The 19,174-nt window shown below is 33.4% G+C and overlaps 1 protein-coding gene across 1 annotated transcript in view; it reads left to right on the top strand.

Annotated features, from left to right (window-relative positions):
- Positions 1 to 6,733: 6,733 nt before the first annotated feature.
- The window catches only part of Smp_137910 (putative tight junction protein), a gene marked incomplete at both ends in the record, with an annotated part of 30,934 nt that continues 18,493 nt past the window's right edge, over positions 6,734 to 19,174 (top strand). Inside the window, 8 exons of the mRNA XM_018798993.1 lie at positions 6,734 to 6,891; positions 6,928 to 7,110; positions 10,040 to 10,233; positions 12,039 to 12,488; positions 13,800 to 14,230; positions 15,122 to 15,418; positions 16,175 to 16,264; positions 18,146 to 18,460. Of these exons, the coding sequence (XP_018650827.1) occupies positions 6,734 to 6,891; positions 6,928 to 7,110; positions 10,040 to 10,233; positions 12,039 to 12,488; positions 13,800 to 14,230; positions 15,122 to 15,418; positions 16,175 to 16,264; positions 18,146 to 18,460 (2,118 nt within the window). The remainder of the gene's footprint in view (positions 6,892 to 6,927; positions 7,111 to 10,039; positions 10,234 to 12,038; positions 12,489 to 13,799; positions 14,231 to 15,121; positions 15,419 to 16,174; positions 16,265 to 18,145; positions 18,461 to 19,174) is intronic.

The following is a 19,174-nucleotide window of genomic DNA, read 5'->3' as shown; positions in this document are numbered from 1 at the left end:
CTACAGAGTATATTTAACTTAATCGACAGAAATGCTTCATGCAAACGCAAGTATTTCATGAATATAGAAAATAAGGCCCTAGGTAGTAAAAGCCCAGAACTATGAATAATTCGGTATTTTAAATCCCGTGTGAAGTCAAACTCTCTTGGCACGGTTAAATTCTTTATAATCAACGGAAGCATTGTTGACAACCGTGAACAATTCAGTCAGCATTTCTCGCAATGCTAAAAGACTGGGACCGAAAAATCTATCAATACATTTCGACATACGGAATCATCTCTTATCTTGTTTCAAATCTTTTTTTTAGCAAAACGTAGCCAAATCGTCCGCTTTGGATGTTGCTGCTCCAAGCCTCTGAATATTACCAGTGAGATTATACAAGGAAGTGTAATTAGTCCATTACCTCTTCTCCTTTCCATCAATGACTTGTGTTCCTTCTTTCAATATGGTAAAACATTCCTTTTTGTCGATGACCTAAACGTCGTTTATTCATTTTCTTCTCCCACCAAAGAAAGCTATATTTCAGAGGAATAAACAAGTTGTTCAAATGGACTGTTTCGTGGAACCTGTGGCTGAATGTTGACAAAAGTGGATTTTTTCACATCGGCCTCTGTCTTAACTTACGTCTGGCTGTACACAAACATACACTAAAACCTCTCAACGCCGTTCGTGACTTGGGTTTGATATATATAGCAACAGTTTGAACCATTCTGAGCACATTGCATTTCAAGTATCCAAAGCTAGAAAGCTCATTCGATTCATGACAATGACCTTCAATAATATCGAATATAGATTACGGTCATACAAAAAATGTATCATACTCACTCCTGAATATGGTATTTCAGTTTACAGTAATTACAGGCATAATGACCTGATCGAATTTGAAGGCGTTCAAAGAAGGTTCACTATAGCTGTTTTCGGGTATTCCGACAACAAGAATTATCACCGAAGATGCCAACAACTGGAATTAGAACCTCTCTGGATCAGGCGTATCAAATTAAACCTTGCCTTTATCTACCGGCTTATTCACGGTATTTCTTACTCTTCAGCATCCACCCCTTCGTATTCTATGATATCATCTCACAACCCACTCAATAAGGAAAATATTCTAGCGATTCTGTGAACCTACACAAACTTACTCCAGAATTTTTTCGTTATTCGCTACTCAACTATGTGGAACAGACTACCGGTGATCCTCCTTTGCAGTGAAACTATAACCCAGTTCAGAAGTCTGCTTGGCGACTTTCTTTGCGAAAGTGGTTTGCGTCACCTGTTGAATATCAATCCATTAACAATAATTTATACAAACAAGGTCCGTCATCTATCTAATTGACTGAAAAACAAAGTAGAACTCTTTTCGTCCTTTCTTTTCCTCCTAAACATCAAAATTTCATGACTAAAAACAAATTATCTTATGTTGCTATTAAATAAACTAACCTCTAAGATTCATTTTGTCTCCAACACGTATATATTTAACGCATAGAAATTTATATTTGTTTATCCTTCGCAATTTATTATAACATCTAAAGCATCATCCTAAATTATTATTGCACAAGAGTTTATGGTAATATCAAGTTTTACTCGGTATCCTATCACATAAAATTACATGTATTCACCCAAAAGGACGAAATTTTTTAAATTCATGGTTGATTTCCGAGGTCGATATTATCATACTAGAACTCTCACACTAGGTGTTCGTCTTCTTTCTTTTAAAATCTTTTTTTCCTCCCATCACTTAGGATAAATATTATTCTCAAGTACTCGAAGTTTGTAATTAAGACAATATTTCGCATTACACTTAACTTGCCAGACTTGTTTTTATCTTCACTATTTATATATGACTCATACATGCTGATATTTGGCTATCCTTTGCACTAAATTGAAACTTTCATAGCATCACTTGAAAACTATTACCGCATAAACACCTATCCTACCATCATATCTTAATGCAGTAATAAGATATATTCTTATTTATTATTTATAATCGTTTTTGCCTTTTCTTTCTGTCATTCATTTGTAGATAAATACACAGTCGTTTATTCCTGTTCTGTGTTCACAAGCACGCTTATTAAACTATTTACGTGTTTTGCGTTTCACGCATCTCTATTACCTTGTTTTCTCTCTTTCCTTCTTCGAAATCAACTCAGTATTCTTCTCAATTACACGGAGCCTGATTTACTATCATTCTATTATCATTATTACTTTTTACTTTTTACTTTTTTCTTTTCGTTCAAAAATGGTAAGCGTTATGCTAACATTATTGAAACTTGTGTATTATTGCATTTCTGAAAAAACCCCAAATGGATCCTTTACAACACTTATGTACCCATAAGATGTCTGTGAATAATGATAACAACAAAAGGGTCATTAGTTCGTACAAACACCACAAATAAACTTGCCTAGAAAATTACCTAATCAGAGGAAATAAGTCTAAGAAGTATAGTCTTTAATTATTCCATGATAATAATAATAATAATGACTGAAGTGCTCTAATCATGAACACTGTCTGTTTTTCCCCTCATCCTTCACGATTTCCCTCTGTTTTTCAGAAAACTCGTGGTTTACCACTGGAAACATATATGAAATATATAATTTGGTCCTGAGCCTTGAAGGAGTTATTTATCTGGGAGCATTATCAGAAGCGCAAAACAATACGTTATTTTTGGTGCTTTAAACTGGCCGGTTATGCGTTCACCTCATTATTTCTTGTAATAGAAAGCTCTGGACTTTAGTTGTATTCATTCTCGATCACCAATCGCTTGTCACAATGTGACCTCCATGAAGCGCACAGGCCCACATACTAAATGTTCGAGTATACTGACATTCATTTTCTGACGAACGAAAATTTATCCCCTTGTTTTTTGATGAATGTGTCCCCTATAAAATAAAAACCTGAGTAAGTTCTAATCAAAAAATCTGTGACAGTTGTAACAATTTGTTCTTGTCTGTAAACTGGCATACCTCACATGACATGCTGTTACTTGAGAATAAATTATTGTTATCATTGTCGTTATTATCATTATTCACGAACAACGCGTTGTAAAAAAAATAGGTGTTATAAAACCATTTAAGGTTGGAAATGACATCATATACAGATTTGAATGATATTAACATAATATTCGTCATATCTTAGCTGGCTCTGTAGAAGTTAGAACACAAAGTTGACCCTAAAGAAAGAAAAAGAAAAAAATGAGGGAAAGAAAGGTGAGATTAGTAAAAAATTTAACGTAAGCGTTCGTGACGTAGGTAATATATTGTAAAATGAGTCAAAAAACAAACAAGAAATAAAATCATTACCGGCGTAAGATTTGACAGTAGAACAAGAGTTCGTGCAGTAACGGTTAAGAATGACTCCCCGAATGTTGTTTACATCACCTACTGAATATCAGTATGGTCACCGATGACTTATAAAAATGAGGCCCAATATCTATCTGTTTAACTGACTGTAAAACAAAGTAAAACCTTTCAAAGTTTTTTCATTTTTTCATCCTTTTCTCTTCTGAATATCCAAAGTCTGCTTATGTTTATATTTATTACTGTTGTTATTATCATCATGATTGATCCTCTGACACTTTAAACATTCCTTTCTACCTTCTTCTTTATTACTACAATCTCTTCTCCTCCAGCACAAATTCCACTCCTAAACGTCGAAAGTCTTTTGACTAGAAACACAACATCATGTGCTACATTTATATAAACTTTTCAAATTCACTTCATTTTCACAATATATATATGAACAACACACATTGCCATTTAATGGTTATTCTCCGCAATTCATTAAGATCTTAATAGCACCATTCTAAATCATCACTGCATGATAGGAAATATAATGCCCTCATGAAATAAGGAAGTGAAAACTTGAACTACGATTATCTCAGATGACGACCACTGCACAGCTGATATTCGAAGATGCTCCATAGATATCATATAGTCAACCACGATGTTATCTCATTTCATAGCATTTTTTTTACACAAATCTTCGCCCACGACTTATCGAACGTACTCTCTATATGAAGATTAGAGCTTTTAAGAGAATGGAAGGCTCTCCTGTCTCTTGAGTCCTCCTTCAGTTCAAAATAAGGAAGAGTCTATTTCGAGAAGAATAGGTGAAGCAAGTTAAACCCGAAGAGATAAACCACTGTCTATATAAAATCATCAGATACAAAAATGAAAAATACAGTAATAAGTGGTAAATGTTTGGTTGCACACATATGTTTGGTTTTGCAAAGATTTTGAGAATATGGTATGAAGGAGACACTATGTAGGGATATCAGACAAGCGGTCGGATTCATCACCTAACCCGAACAATTACACGACCTGAGTTTCTGAGTTTTCCGCATTTTATGACTTTGCTAGTATTTTCAAATACAAAAATTGTCCTATGGATTGTTTTTGGACTTCATCTTTGTTGCAAACACACATTGTTTGAGTTCACAGTAATTATCCCCAGGGATTTTTTTGGATATTTTCATTCAACTTTCTTTTTGTTTTCTTCTGTTAGAAGAAATATCCAGGACAACGACTGGTTCCACAGGCTTAGCCTGTTCATGCTACTCACTAGTTCAAAAATTCTTTGTTTGTGACTTGCTACCAATGTTGCGATATTTTTTACTTATATCTCTCATCGGATTGTGTGTCGATAAATCCCCAATGTACTTGGTATAAAAAACGAACATAACACTCATACATCAAAAAAAACATCTGAAGAAGGGAGAATAAGATATTTTATTAGACAACTAACATTTTGGCACTTATCCAAAAAGACGGATGAGCAGTACCCAGAAAAAGTGTCCTTTCTGTTTTCATTATTTGAATATTCGCAAAAAAATTTAACAAACTTAAGCCCAAACCGAAGGCATCGGTGTTTGAACAACCAGTTGTGTCCATCTAGCTAACCCTTTTGGTCATCTGTAGATGATTCTCATTGTTACTTGTCAGTTCTGTATTTATCCTGTCAATTATACGGTTTAGTAACGGATATAGTAGTTCATTATCTAAATAGGCCGGTATTAGCCCGCCAGTATTTACTACCTCGGTGCTTCCTTGCTTTTGTACAACGGAATATTTAGGTTTTCTTGGGGTTTCATTAAAAAACTATCAAATAAAGAGCTAAGTAGTGCTTTTGCTTTTTAACATCTCATCCAGACGTGCATCTAAGTGCATAGATCCTTGAGTATATATACATCTCGCTACTGTTCACGAGCATTGACTGATTTCAGTTTAACATTTGGTCACGTATTTAGTCCACGTACGGTGCTAGGTCAAGCTCTTCAATTTTAGGACGAAAATTGATGAACTCTCTTGTTAGTCTTGGATTCATCACAAAGAATCGTTCCGCTACTGAACTCGGTGAATTAGTTTTGACAGCTGTTCTCATTTTCAACACAAATATTGGCAGGAATTCTGCCCATTGAGTGTAGTCTAAGTGTAGTATTGGGGCAGCCTTCAACTGATTGTGGAAACATCCCACCTTCCCATTAGCCTCGAGATGATATGTCGTGCAACGTACTCTGTTGGATCTTAGAAGCTTAGATAAATTGTTGAATAGTTCACATTCACCTTGAGCCTCTTTATAAGTTGTTCTCATAATAAATGTACAAAAAATGGTCACTCAGATCTGAATGAAAGCTCTAGTCACTGTTTCGACTGTGTTTCGGAAATTTTCATGACTACTGGACACCTCGTGAATCTGCCTAAGCATATAAATAGATAATCAAAACTATTAAAACGCGGAAAAGAACTTACCAAATCGATATGAACCTGTGCAAAACGTGCATCTGGCTATTAGGAAACTCCGATAGGTCCATTGGTGTGACAGCTTACCTTTGAATGTTGACACCCCGAACATTCTCTAACTCACTTGTGTACACCTTCTTATAAATTCCAACATAAATAATCGGCATTAATTAGTTTGATAGTAGCCTTCCCATCAGGATGAGACAAAATATGAAAATTACTGAAAAATGATTTTTGGATATTTCTGGGGACGAAATGTCTAGGAATCACCTTGGTCGTGTCACAGTAAGTCAAACTACCTTAAGTAAATGGTGGTAGCTGTCTTAGCCTAAGACTAAAGTTCTTTGCTGTAGGTAGATTTCACAATTCTTGACCCTTTTTATGATTTTCTTCGAACGCCTAAAAATTTACAGCATATCGTTGTATTATATTCATTTCTGGCCAAGATAATGCATCGACTGGCTTATTGTCTCGACATTTGATGTGTCTCTTGAGGTAAATATTTATCAGCTCTAGCTTTTAATGCAATGGTAAGCGATTGGGGTTCCGTATAAACTATGGTCAGATAGAACACGAGTTCTCCTCCGAAAGTAGAATATCTCATCTTTTCGAGAGCGACTTTTTTTGAGATTAACGAAGTCGATCTACATGCATTTACAAACAGTTGATTAAGGATACCGCCTAGTAGTTTGCTTTCGTCCATGACGTCAGTAAAATGTTCAAACTCGTCAAATAGTTTTATGGTAGTTGCTGGCATTTCGATGCCATCATGCACAAGATTAGGGTCACAAGGAGCTCGTTCGCATTTCCGTCACCTAGTTTTACTTCTTATCAAGTAGTTGTTAAAATATACTATTTTTTAGGTCATTTACGCTAGACACTACTTTGACATTTGTTAGCTGTTAGCAAACCATATGAACATTTTGCCTTATATCACTACAAATGAAAATCCTTATGTGCCCTTTGTAAGAAAGTACCTAGTTTTCAGCAAATCAGAATGATAGTTCATCCAATACATTATTCAGTAACGATCGTGAGATCACCTACTTATGGTCTTGGTTTAGGCATTTCTGGTATACGATCCTCTAAGAACGCAAAAACAAAATTCATAGTTTCAGATGTTATAAAGAATGGACCAGCCTATGAAAAGGTCAGGTATGCCGTTTAACGTGTTTTATAATGGACATTTAGCAAAAACGATGAACTGATTAGTGTTAATGGAATAAACTTGGACTGTCTGAGATATTCTGAAGCCATTCAGATTCTCCGTGAATGCGGTGATGAAGCTGAGCTAAAGCTTATAAGTCGCAAAGAACAAGCCAACTACCACAATTTGCAGCTTGCTCCAGAGAAAGACTTCATTATGCAACAAACGTAAGATGATCAAATTAGAGTTACTTCATTAATTACTTTATGGTCAAATATAGTCATCAGCTTAGACGATTTTAACAACTTATCTTTAAAAAAAACATTTTTATGTGGCTATAAGGTCCTTTGCATAACATGTTAGTGCTTGCTTCTTATTCAAAGCATGTCCTATGACCAGCACAACTTGTCATTCACTGAACCAAAATATGTGGTGTTTTTGCTCAAAATCTATAGCCTAGAGGTATCTTACATGTGTGATAGAAGTATGTTTAACTAAGCTGCCTCTAGTTTACTGTTAGCGATCAGTCTTAGCCTAAGCGAAGTTTAATAGCTACAATGTATCCATTCTGAATATAGGTACAAACTGGAGATATCTGTTCGAATCGGAATTACATCCCTTTTCACTATTAATTCACTTGATTATGGCTGCAATAAAGTTTTCCGCCACAAAGGTGGAAAATTTATGCATCATAAAAAGTTCGCTAGAAAAATCCATACGAAACATTAGTCAGTGAATTAGGCTTGGAATCATTGCATTTTCTAATAAATAGAAGGTAATTTCGGGAAAAAGAACAGCTTTAATTTGATCAAATGCTTCTGTTATTAGATAGCGGACTTTGTGTCTAGTCCACTGGAGTAAAATAGATGAAGGAAAATTTAGCTAGAAACTCACTTAGACTTCGCAAATAATATTCAGTATTGGTGTCAAACCTAACACGTTAAAAATATTACTAAGCTACAAATATGGACTTGTCTAGGCAGAGTATTTTTACTTCTAACAATGATCAAAGAACATCATTGTTTCATGAATCTTAGGATGTAGAACTTCCATTTATCCCTAAGCTAACGTTTTCAGATCCTCTTTTTCTAGTCATCATTAAATATATCAATATGGAATCAGGGACGTTTAAAACTACAAAGTGAATACATCTCGACGATGTGATTCTAGGCAATATAACTTATTGTATTAGAAAGATTGATTTAATGGATACATATTGAGGTGGCCAGGAACGACAATTTATCTTTGATATACCTTCGAATCGGCGGTAAATTAAAGATGACGATCCTTAGTTTGGCTAAATGAAAGGATTTCCAAAGATATCTTAGTAGTTTATCTTCACAAGACTTCTGATGTTGTAATCACTTCTTATTCAGCGTTTGTGAAAAAATTTTTCTCGATACCGCAGGGAATCTTTAAATTTTAAGTTTGGAATTCATGTTGATTTCAGTGACATTTGGTGGTATTTTTATCAGTACTCATTGAATTTCATATATTCACCAGCAGTTGTCTTCTTTGTGTATATTCGTCTGACATTTGACAGTATCAAGTCGATTGGTTTTCTATTCCCACTTAAATGTACTCTGCTACAAAATTTCACACACTTTTCGTTCTAGATTGACAAGTTCCACAAAGATCTTTGTAATCAAGTCATACAGAGAGATAATCATAGATAGGTGAAGTCGTGGGCGATAGTGTAAAGCTGAACAGCATTTGAGATAATGACACCATCACTCAGAGATTAAAACCATGTGTTGATTTTACATCCAGCCGTATATTTCATAAATGAAAGAGTCACCAGTTAACCAACATGTAAGTTTTAGAATAGGATTTGAACCTAAAATATGGTCAATACGTATTTGGGTTCACTTGCTACTTGTATTATGCGTACAAAATGGCCTCACAAAAATCCAAATGCTTTTACTGTAACTGAAACATTTTTGGAGCCTGTAATTGTGAAGTCGTTTCCATTATAGTGGTTAAATTCTGTCACCAATGTTTTTATAATAGTCCTTTGATTTTTATAAAGATTCAACTTGATGACATAAATCACAGTGACAAAGCTCAGTATTACCCGCACTGTTGTTTTGTTTCTTAAAGTTCAAATGTTTCCAATTTCGAACTGTTTTACTTTATTTATCTGATAAAATAAACAGCAGTGACAATTTCAAAGTTCTTAATTTACTAACCAACTATATTTTCAACTTTTACAGCTGTTACTGAACTACGTTCCAAGATATTTTAGTCGTCGTTTATAGATAAGAAAAAGGTTCTGTTTGATTTCTAGAATTTGTAGAAAGACTATTTTCCATCATCTTTCTATATTAAACCAAAATAATCCCTCATTCAAAAGAAAATTTTATGCTACTTAATAACAACGTAGAATATGGACACTTTTATTTGATAATAAGTTACTTAATCTATTGCCTTCTTTCCAATTTTCGCGCTATTTTCCTATCGAAATGTTTGATTAAAGTATGTGCATAAAAATATGTTTTTACACACAAAAGTTTCGTAGAAAACATGAAAAAACTGGGACTCAACTCTTGTCTAGTTGCGGATGAAAATTGTCTGAAAAATTGCATTTTCATGACTGGAAGTTTTATTCTTTTGATATGTTTCTGTGATGTTGAGCGTCGTCAAAAATAATTTGTCATCCAATCAGCATAGCTGTTTTTATTTATGAGAAACTAAACTTGTGAAAATGTTTACTTCTAATCAGACCTAAGTTATAAGAATGAATAAGCCAAACTTATCACTAAACTAGCAGGCTGAATGATCATTACAAGATGTTTAAAGTATTCATACACTCGACAGTTTATTTCTCAATGTAAATAACTTTCGTAAAGATGGGTTAGATTTTGTAAAATGGCTATACAAGTAGAACAATGTTACATTAGCAAATCCTTATTCAGCAATAATCTCAAAATAGTTTGGTAAATTTCGAAAAGGGTTATTCGTGACAAGATAGCACCGTTCGCTATCCAGGTATAAGATATAAATATGCTATTGAAAAGTAGTATAAGATGGCGAAAATAATTGGCTCAAAATCACAGCTCTCAGGCAACTCATTGCAGAACAATTGTATTAAACTGCACATTCTCATAACTCACACGTGTTAATTTTAAACACAAATTTGATTATTATTTTTATCAGAAACTTTTCATCGTTGAGAGAACCCCAAATTAATTGTGACTGCATGCAAAACTACCGAAATCACTGTATTGATTCGATGAAATATCGCAGTGATACCGCTTTATGGGATCCGAATTACACGTATAACGAAAATCGGTCAGAAAATTATCCAAGACTGGTAGAAATACATCTCAAAAGAAGGAACGCGGCTGAAAGTATATTGTTTGTTTTTAATTTTAATGTTATAAGACCCTATTGTAGTTCAAATATTTTGCCGTTCAAAAACTAGATTTTAGTGGATTAAAAATCTACAAAGAACACAGAGAACCTGACAAATGTTATTTTTAATATCTGAAGAACAGTTAACATAAAATTAGGGAGTCAAATCGATCGTACATAACAAGTCCAAATTTGTTACTTTTAGTTAGATACAATAAAAAATGGATTGTACTTGTTTAATCCCGTAATAGTCATAATTTAATAGAAGTTTCTTTATAAAACGCTGTGACTTGAAAAAGATCATTCCTACAACTTGACATCAGCTTGAAAACCAAGAAATATTATCTTTTTGTATCATGATTTGTAACCAACCATCTCCCCCAATGAGACTTGGAGAAGGATCTGAAAATTCCACAATCCAGACTTCAATTAGTATCATCAGTGAGCTTTTATGCCAAAGATTATCTTTAAATTAGCTAACAAGTTCCTGATAAGTATGTAAAACACCCTTGAAAAGTAAGTGAAATACTGAAATGAAATGGTGTTTAACCTAATAATGTTATAGTTATTGAAGGAAATATTCTGACATACCTACGATGCATATCCACCTAGTTTAAACGATTAGTTCCTCATTTTCATCGTATATTAACGTAGCAATGTTAACCTGAACTTTTAGTTATATGTAACTTTAATCTAATACTTGTGTTGTAGATATTATTACCAAAGGGGACTTGTGAATACCGTAGCTCAGAAATGTTTTAGAAGATAAACCTTTGTGTTTGTGTAATAGCTGTGACAAAGCTTAGTTTTGTCACCCATCAAAATTTAACTAAAGAACCCATAATGGTCACTATTATGTCAGGCACACATGAGTTATTCTAGCTTCTGTACAGATCAGTTTATATTTTTTTCCTAATTCGCATTTTGATCTTGCCAATTATTCGCTTGTTGACCTTGACTACCTTTATATGAGCGTATGTATCCATCGCTTACTCAATTCATCACATGTCTTTAGCTTATTTTCGTCTTGCTATAAATATTTGAGTCATGTTCTGTCAAACTGATTTGACAGATTTGCCTTCTCCGCTTTGCTTCAGTTATCCTTCTAAACTAACCAGTGTGCTAAAATGTATACTACCTATTTACTGTTGTATGAATTTCACCTGAATATTTAGAACTGTGGTAACCCATCGATAGAATTAATTAAGGTATTATTCGGCGATTTAGACAGGGAAAATCTCGATGAAAGTTGTATCAGAACCAAATAACATTATATTTTATTACGTAATCACATGATATATTCAAGTGGTTTGAGGTCATGTATACTTTGAAGGTTATTTAAACCACAAATTAATTTCGTCTGAAAATCAGAAGTACAGTGACCTTAGTTTGTTTCACTCGGTGATAAAAATTATCTTCAGATTTGTATTCTATCATAAAAAAGAGAAATTTTGATCTCAGCTTATATCTGGTGATAGTTGTGGGAAGCCATTTTGTTTAGTATCACTTAGAAGATTTAGTATACTTTATTGTCAAGCTGAGAAAAACAAAGTTATTAATAGTGATTGGTTAGTAATATTGCAGCACTAAGGAATTTATCCATTATTCTAATTATCCGACATTGTTAATATAGATTGCATCCACCAAACTAGTTTCCGAAATACCTGGGAACTGCGATTCGTTCACTTTACGGACAGCTGCTTACCGGCTAATATAGAAGTCCATGCATCATATTTTTTTTATTCTGTTGTGGTTCCATATGGTTACTACATATCATGCACCTTTAATGTTTAAATAACAGGTCTGGGGGTAGAACTTTTAAGTCGTTTGACGGTGGCTTCTGTTGATGAAAATAGTTTGGGGGAACAGGCTGGTCTTAAATCTGGTGATCGTATTATAAGAATAAACGGAATAAACACTGCTCATTTAAGTCTTATTGATACCGCGAACATGTTACGTCGTCAAGAAACCATACTTTTGGTAGCCAGGAATACTCTAATGAAAGAAAATGAAGTTTGTGATAATTTTGGTACAACCCCCTTAGTAAATTCATCAAGTGTTCCAGCCAATCTTTCTAGTTTGTTAACCCACCAGCTTGGAGATGAGAAAAGACAGTATCAAGCATCACAACCAAGGATTCAGTCTAATAAATCTTCGAACGAACAAATAAGGACAATGCATTTCGAACAAGCATATCAGAGTGGATACCACACTTATGAAAATTGCGGAGGCTGCCAAAGTATGTGTGAAGGTAAATAGAAACTATGAAATTTACCCCCCCACATATGAACATTAAGTGGTTACAGTTTAATAATTGTGTTGTGATAGTAACTTACTGGATTTCTTTACATATTCTAAACAACTGAATATGAAATATATCTATCAATTTCTGAGATATTAAAATCATTCAGGTTATTGATAATTATCCCACAAATTGTAACTGTTTTAAACCTAACTTTGAAGTTATACTGGAATTTTTCTTCTATTTCCTTAAGTATTAAGTAAAGTGTGCCCTATACATAGATTTATTGTTTGTAGGCCATAGTTAATACAAAGCTAGATTAGAAAGGTTCGTTTAGGGATTAAAAAGATGCTCATCCCATTTGACGCGTGGGTTTTATAGACAAGTACTTGACCAGAAGGTGAACATTATGATGCGCTATTAAACTGAGACAAATGTCAGTAAATTCCGGGTTTATTTTCCGCTATTTCATATAATATCAAGGCTTTCTAAGCAACTCAACAGAAAACAGGGTTTCCTATGTCTGATTTCCGTTCAATTTTAAGTCAAACTCAAAATCAAAGGTTAGAAACAAGTATTTCATTTTGTTTTTGTACATGTTAAAATTAACAGTGTTTTGAATAGACCAAGTTCTTCAGCTCGTAAGCATCGCGTTCAACGATCATTCAACACAAATAGTAACAGTCGTTTCATTCCCAATATATCTAAACTTCACCAGTCATTATTTCTCACAAGGAGTCCAAGAATATCTTGAAGTAAACCACTAGTGGGCTGACTATTAGAATTTAATAGAATTATATGGAAATTGGTTTAATCTACAGACAACTTAGAACAGCTCAGGTAAATACAACTCAGCAACTAAGTATGGATCACATACTTTGCTTTGGAATGTATGTTTTATCTAAAGACTAATAACACCATTCAGTTATTCACAAAAAATTCAGCAAAGTGGGTATTTTGAAAGGCCGGATATTTCAAGACAAAAAATATATTATTTCATATATAACACCTTATTTGTTTTGAAGATAGCTTAGTAACATTGATTTCATCAACTTTGGATTACTAAGTAGAAAATACTCTCCAAACAAGTGCTTTGAATCTAATCTACAGAGCTGAGTTTTGTAAGTTTGATATTTGATTGAAGTAATGAGTCGGATTCATAAAATAGCCTGTCGGGTCTGTTTGTTTTTTATGAGATTCATCTAGTGTCATTTTTATTAATGTTTAAATGAAAAAGAAGTATATTTACTATACGTTTCTATACGAATATTTCTAGTGTTCTTTGTTGTATGTACATGTTTTCATCAAACCGATTTATAGTTCACGATAATAACTTTGAGAATCCATTTGTCAAAAATTCTAACAACTGGATACAATCTCAAACGAATACCTCCAATATTTGTGAAAATTCAATTCAACACAACCATATACAACATAATGTATCCAACATAAGAAATAATGAATTTTTAGAATCAAATCAAAATCCGAAAACACATAAGAAGTCAAATATCCAGGCACGAGAATCAAATGATCAGTATTGTTCAAATTTCTTGAAAGAAGACAAAGAGCAACTGTTGAATACGTTTAACTCACCTAAAAATAGAAAAGTGACACTTCAAACGAACCAGGGTAAATGTGATATTGGCTTGATACTGTATGGAGGCAATACAAAAGGAGTGTATGTAAGCAAAGTGATTCCTGATTCCATAGCTGACCAAGCGGGAGTTAGTGAGGGTGATAAACTAGTAAAAGTAAGCTTAGTTTTGAAAAAAATATAATGAGACTATACTTTATGGACGACCTACAAGCTATACTAAAGTGATAATGAGACAACTCACGTACTTGCTAAAGTCAAGAGAGGGTTATAAAGAATTCAGATTTGGATTTAGAGTAAATATTTAGGGTTAGAAATTAGAGTGAGGATTTTCTTAACGAACTGTCATCAGCCAAAACGCTATTTCACTACATCGATGAATAAAGTTCGCACGGAAATCGAAGACATTCCATCCTTAATTCCATTGATTCGTTCATATATTATTGCCTCATCAAAAAGATTGGATTACATATTAGTTTAAAATACTCCAAAAAAAGAATGACATTAATTATGTTTTGGATAGTGATTAGCATTTGTACTTCAGGGTTCACGCTTCTTTTGACTTGAAACTCATCCACTAAATTTAATTACTCCCAAATTTTGATATTCACAGTGAAGCTTTAATGCAGTGTACATCGTTTAAAATATTAAAGCGTTATTCTAAAGACTTTTGAGTCACGACAGATATCGAATTGCTAAAGTTGTATCATATTTATTATTGGTTTAATGAGTTTATATTTATGTGGTATTGATATTCAAGACTGGATTTGTTCAGTCTTTTAAGTGACCCATATACAAACAGCATTATATATTGATAGAGAAAAAATACACACCTTGACACATGACAAAGATTAGCTTCATTCACAAACTTTTTCACTGTTCTATTGAGCAGTCTACTCTTCAATACGATAATCATACATTGTAAACATTATCAACCCTGGGAGTCATGTACATCTGGTTAAGGGGTTTCAAATAGAACGAAATACTCACCTAAAATTCTAATTCAAGCTATAAGTCAATTATTGTATTTTATTTTCACCTTTTTCAGTTAAATGGTACAGATCTAAAAGGATGGACTAAAGAAGAAGTGTTTCTTGCTCTTATGGCCAGTGAAAACAAGATGATACTTGAACTACTCCATGATCCGTTGTCATATCATAAGATGCTTAAAAGCGAAATTCCTCATGAGAGCTTCTATGTAAGAGCTTATTTTAATATGAATCAATATGTTTCTGGTTCATCTGCACTAATGTCATCTGTTAAATATTCTGGTCTTTTTATAGTAAGAGGGGATATATTTCATGTTCATGATACCCTATTGGATAATGCACTCGGGACGTGGCTGGTAAGTTAAACATTGACTTGGTTTATAATAATTTAAACTTCAGGCAGATATGGATAGTGGCTATTAGTGGAATCCAGGACACGCTTTTCGTATCGCCTGGGGCTCGTCAGCTGAATGCCCCTATATCCTGATGTTGATGTTCACTTCAGGACTCTAACCCAGTGCCTTTCGAGCTATGAACTTAGCTACCGAGTCCTGGTAGCTACTGCCAGCCACTATCCATCTCTGCTCGCAGGTGCTTGTGAATGTTGAAAATATAGAAGCAGTCAGCTCAGGATGTACATATACAAAAGAAACTGATCGATTACAGTCTTCAACACTAACAAAAAGAAGACTCAAACTCATACAATCGAATTTAAGTTGTATTATCTTATATTTCTACATTTTGTTATACATTCAGTGATTTTTGTGAACTTATGTCACTAGAGCGGACCTGAGAAAAATGATAGATTTTTTTGGTGTCATTTTTTTGAGGACTTCTGTTAACGGACGATTGTCTTTAGTCCGTTGAGCCAGAAATCTCCCAGACATCGGAGGTTGAAAAACAGAAAATAAAACGTTTAATGTTTTATTTGATTCAGAAGCCCAACAACTGTTCATATCTGACAACTTTATTAACTCGGCTCATTTATTTATTAGACAGATCACGTGTGAATGACACATGGAAAAATTTATTTTATAGTGTTGCTTTGAAACGAGATATCGAGCTGTTCTAATGAGATAATGGCATTTTATCTTTAAAAACGAATTTTATAGGCAACAAAAGCTTATCCGAATACCAGTAGTATTGGTCTTATACCAAATGAACAAAGAGCGCAACGTTTTATGTCAGCGAATCAGTTTCAGGTAAGTGTGATTAAAGTAAATTGAACAATTTAACAAATATGACCAATAATTTGAAGTAAACTCTATTTGAAGCTTTTTTGGCTAAAGATATATTAAAACGTAAGAATACACACTGAATGCTAATGTCGAAATATTTGACTGGGATACGATTATAATCATTCGATTTTCACCGTAAAGCAACCTCTGAACTAATTAAGTTACATCTTAGAATAAATGTACTTCATATAGTTTCTGTCTGATAGTATTGCAATTAAACAACTACACAGTACTTCTATTTGTTATACACCTTAACAAATGGATTTCATTTCTTCCTCTATACGACTGGTGTACATAAATCTCCAATATTACTTATATACAGCGAAAAATATAATCTTATATATGTCAATTAAATAAAACGAATGCACATCTTGACGAACCAACTCACATAAGTAGTTTCATGGACTCGATTAGTTTGTGGATGATCTTCACCACTAAAGGATGTTATTTTAACTACTTTTACAAATCATGAGATATTAGACTATTTCACCATAATCCATTTTTGCTGTTAATCACTGAGATTTGCAATTCCGAAATTCCGAGTTTGATCAGGTGTAATTTGCCTACGAATGTTCGAGGAAAATACAAACTTCCATAAATTTCTAAATATAATCAATAATAAATGAAGTATGATTTTATTTTATTATCTCCACTAAAGGTTCCTCTGCACTACAAACTCATTCCAATGTGGAAAGTGTTATAAAATAGGTTAAACAGTCACGTATGTGGTTTGACCCAAGTTGTCATACCACATTAGTATGATGAAATGAAAATAATATGATGAGTAGTAAAAGAGATCTAAATACCTTAGAAAAATTGAGAATGAGAATGACAAAACACTAAGAATGTGGACCAAGAACGTTTAGTAAAAATAACTGTATAGGGGAACACTCGAGCTCAATATCTAGTGTAAGATAAAGTGTATCAATCTGGGTCACTGTGAATAAATCTGACCTATGCCATCCAATGTCCCCAACCACCGATGTGTTTTTAACAAGAATTAAGTTTTTTGAATTTAGTTGTTCATGAAATATTCAGGATAATTCACTAAATGATTATATAGACACTGTTCATTTAACAAGTCGATTTCTTGAAGTCACGCAATTTGATTTTCAATCATCATACTTTTAGCGCTGAAAAATGTCTGAAGGTACAAACATTTTCACTATCTCCATCTTCAAGCTAGACAGTTTCAAATATCTAGACTACATTACAAAATACAGTGCAAGGTACAGACATACCAGTTTTGAATGAATCAGTCAGTGTTGAACATTGAAAGTGATAAACTTAATATTGATAACACCTACAAAATGCTATTTATAAAACTTACAGTTCATAGTAGAAGTGGTAAGAAAGCTGTAAGGTGGTGAGTTATAATTTGTGTGGTCAAAATATTTTAATATAACACGAAATGGAAGTTATGTTACCTCGAATTTTTGTAAAAATAATAGTAGTACCACTATTTGAAATTACGAAATACGAATTTGCAACAACAAATCTGGAGGACAGAGATAATCTTAAAAGGGGGTTAGCGGTTATGTATTATGACATCTTTTGACTTGGTTTGACCATTTTATAGACGAAGTTGTATAAAAAGCCGACTAAACGTATTTTACATCCACAAATTATGTTTCTTTGAGTGAGTCCCAATGGCGTATGCTAAGTAGAAGAAAAATAATATGAAACTCTTTGGTGAAGTATTCTATGAAATATTTGAAACTAAGAAAGGTTTCTGTTTGTTCGTTTCGATGTTTGCTATTGATCATGAAAATTAGGCATGGTTAGTCATAGATTTGGCAAATGCATCACACCGTTATTGCGTTGATAATTTTTTTTAATTAATAGGAGAATGCTCAGGAATCATTTTCTCCCCCACCATATGAAAGAGTTGTACAACTGGATAAATTTCCTTTCCCTCGGCCAGTCGTAATTTTTGGTCCATTATGTGAATTGGCACGGCAACGTCTTACACAAATGTCATCCATAATACCAAATAAATTGGATTATTCTATTGAAGAACCGATTAAATTTATTATTCCACCGATTAGTTCATCTTTTACATCTAACAATATCACTAATAGTAATAATGGCTATTCAATAAATGAAGAAAATTGTAACAACAATAAACCATTGGGTTTGATAAGATTGAGTGCAATAACTGTAAGTTATTTTATTACTGGGTTGTGTTTTACTTTTAATTAAGTTTAGAATTATCATTCAATAGTCTTTCAGAACATCAAAGCACTGAATAACTGTGTAAGTGATTCAAACTCTGAAATCCGTAAAGATATGTTGATAGGTATCACTAAATAGCCAATTAAAAGGAGTAAAACAAGCGATATAAATGGAAATTCAATGATATAAAATGTATTTTACTTGTAAGGGTTTGTCACCTCCCGTTGTTGATGTTAATGGCTATAGTTGATCAGTATCTATTGACATATATGTATCCTCAGTAGATTGACTTGATATTGTCATTTAGCTAAACATTTTAATGAAATGCAGAATCATGGCACAAGCTAGTAGCTATTTAAACCCAGAAGCTCAATAGATAGTTTGTTGAGCGTTTATAGTGTAATGTGCTGAGTTTCAGTCGAATATAAACACTGGGATGCAGAAAGAGCCAGTCAGTAAGTCCTAAATTGAACGAAACGAGCCACCTGGATTCAACTGCTAGTCACTGTCCAACAATGATTGTACAGAAGGTCTATACGAGTTTATTCAGAAAAATTGACCTACTACAAGACACTGGGTTAATTTGCTTATCAGGGACTGCCTTATTTACGCTTAAACATATATATATATATATATATATATATATATATATATATATATATCACAGCAACGTTCCTAATATATGCACCTAAACATCAA

The sequence above is a fragment of the Schistosoma mansoni genome, chromosome 3 (assembly GCF_000237925.1).
Source record: "Schistosoma mansoni strain Puerto Rico chromosome 3, complete genome".
Classification (NCBI taxonomy): domain Eukaryota; kingdom Metazoa; phylum Platyhelminthes; class Trematoda; order Strigeidida; family Schistosomatidae; genus Schistosoma; species Schistosoma mansoni.
This window is presented reverse-complemented; position numbering and strand designations above follow the sequence as displayed.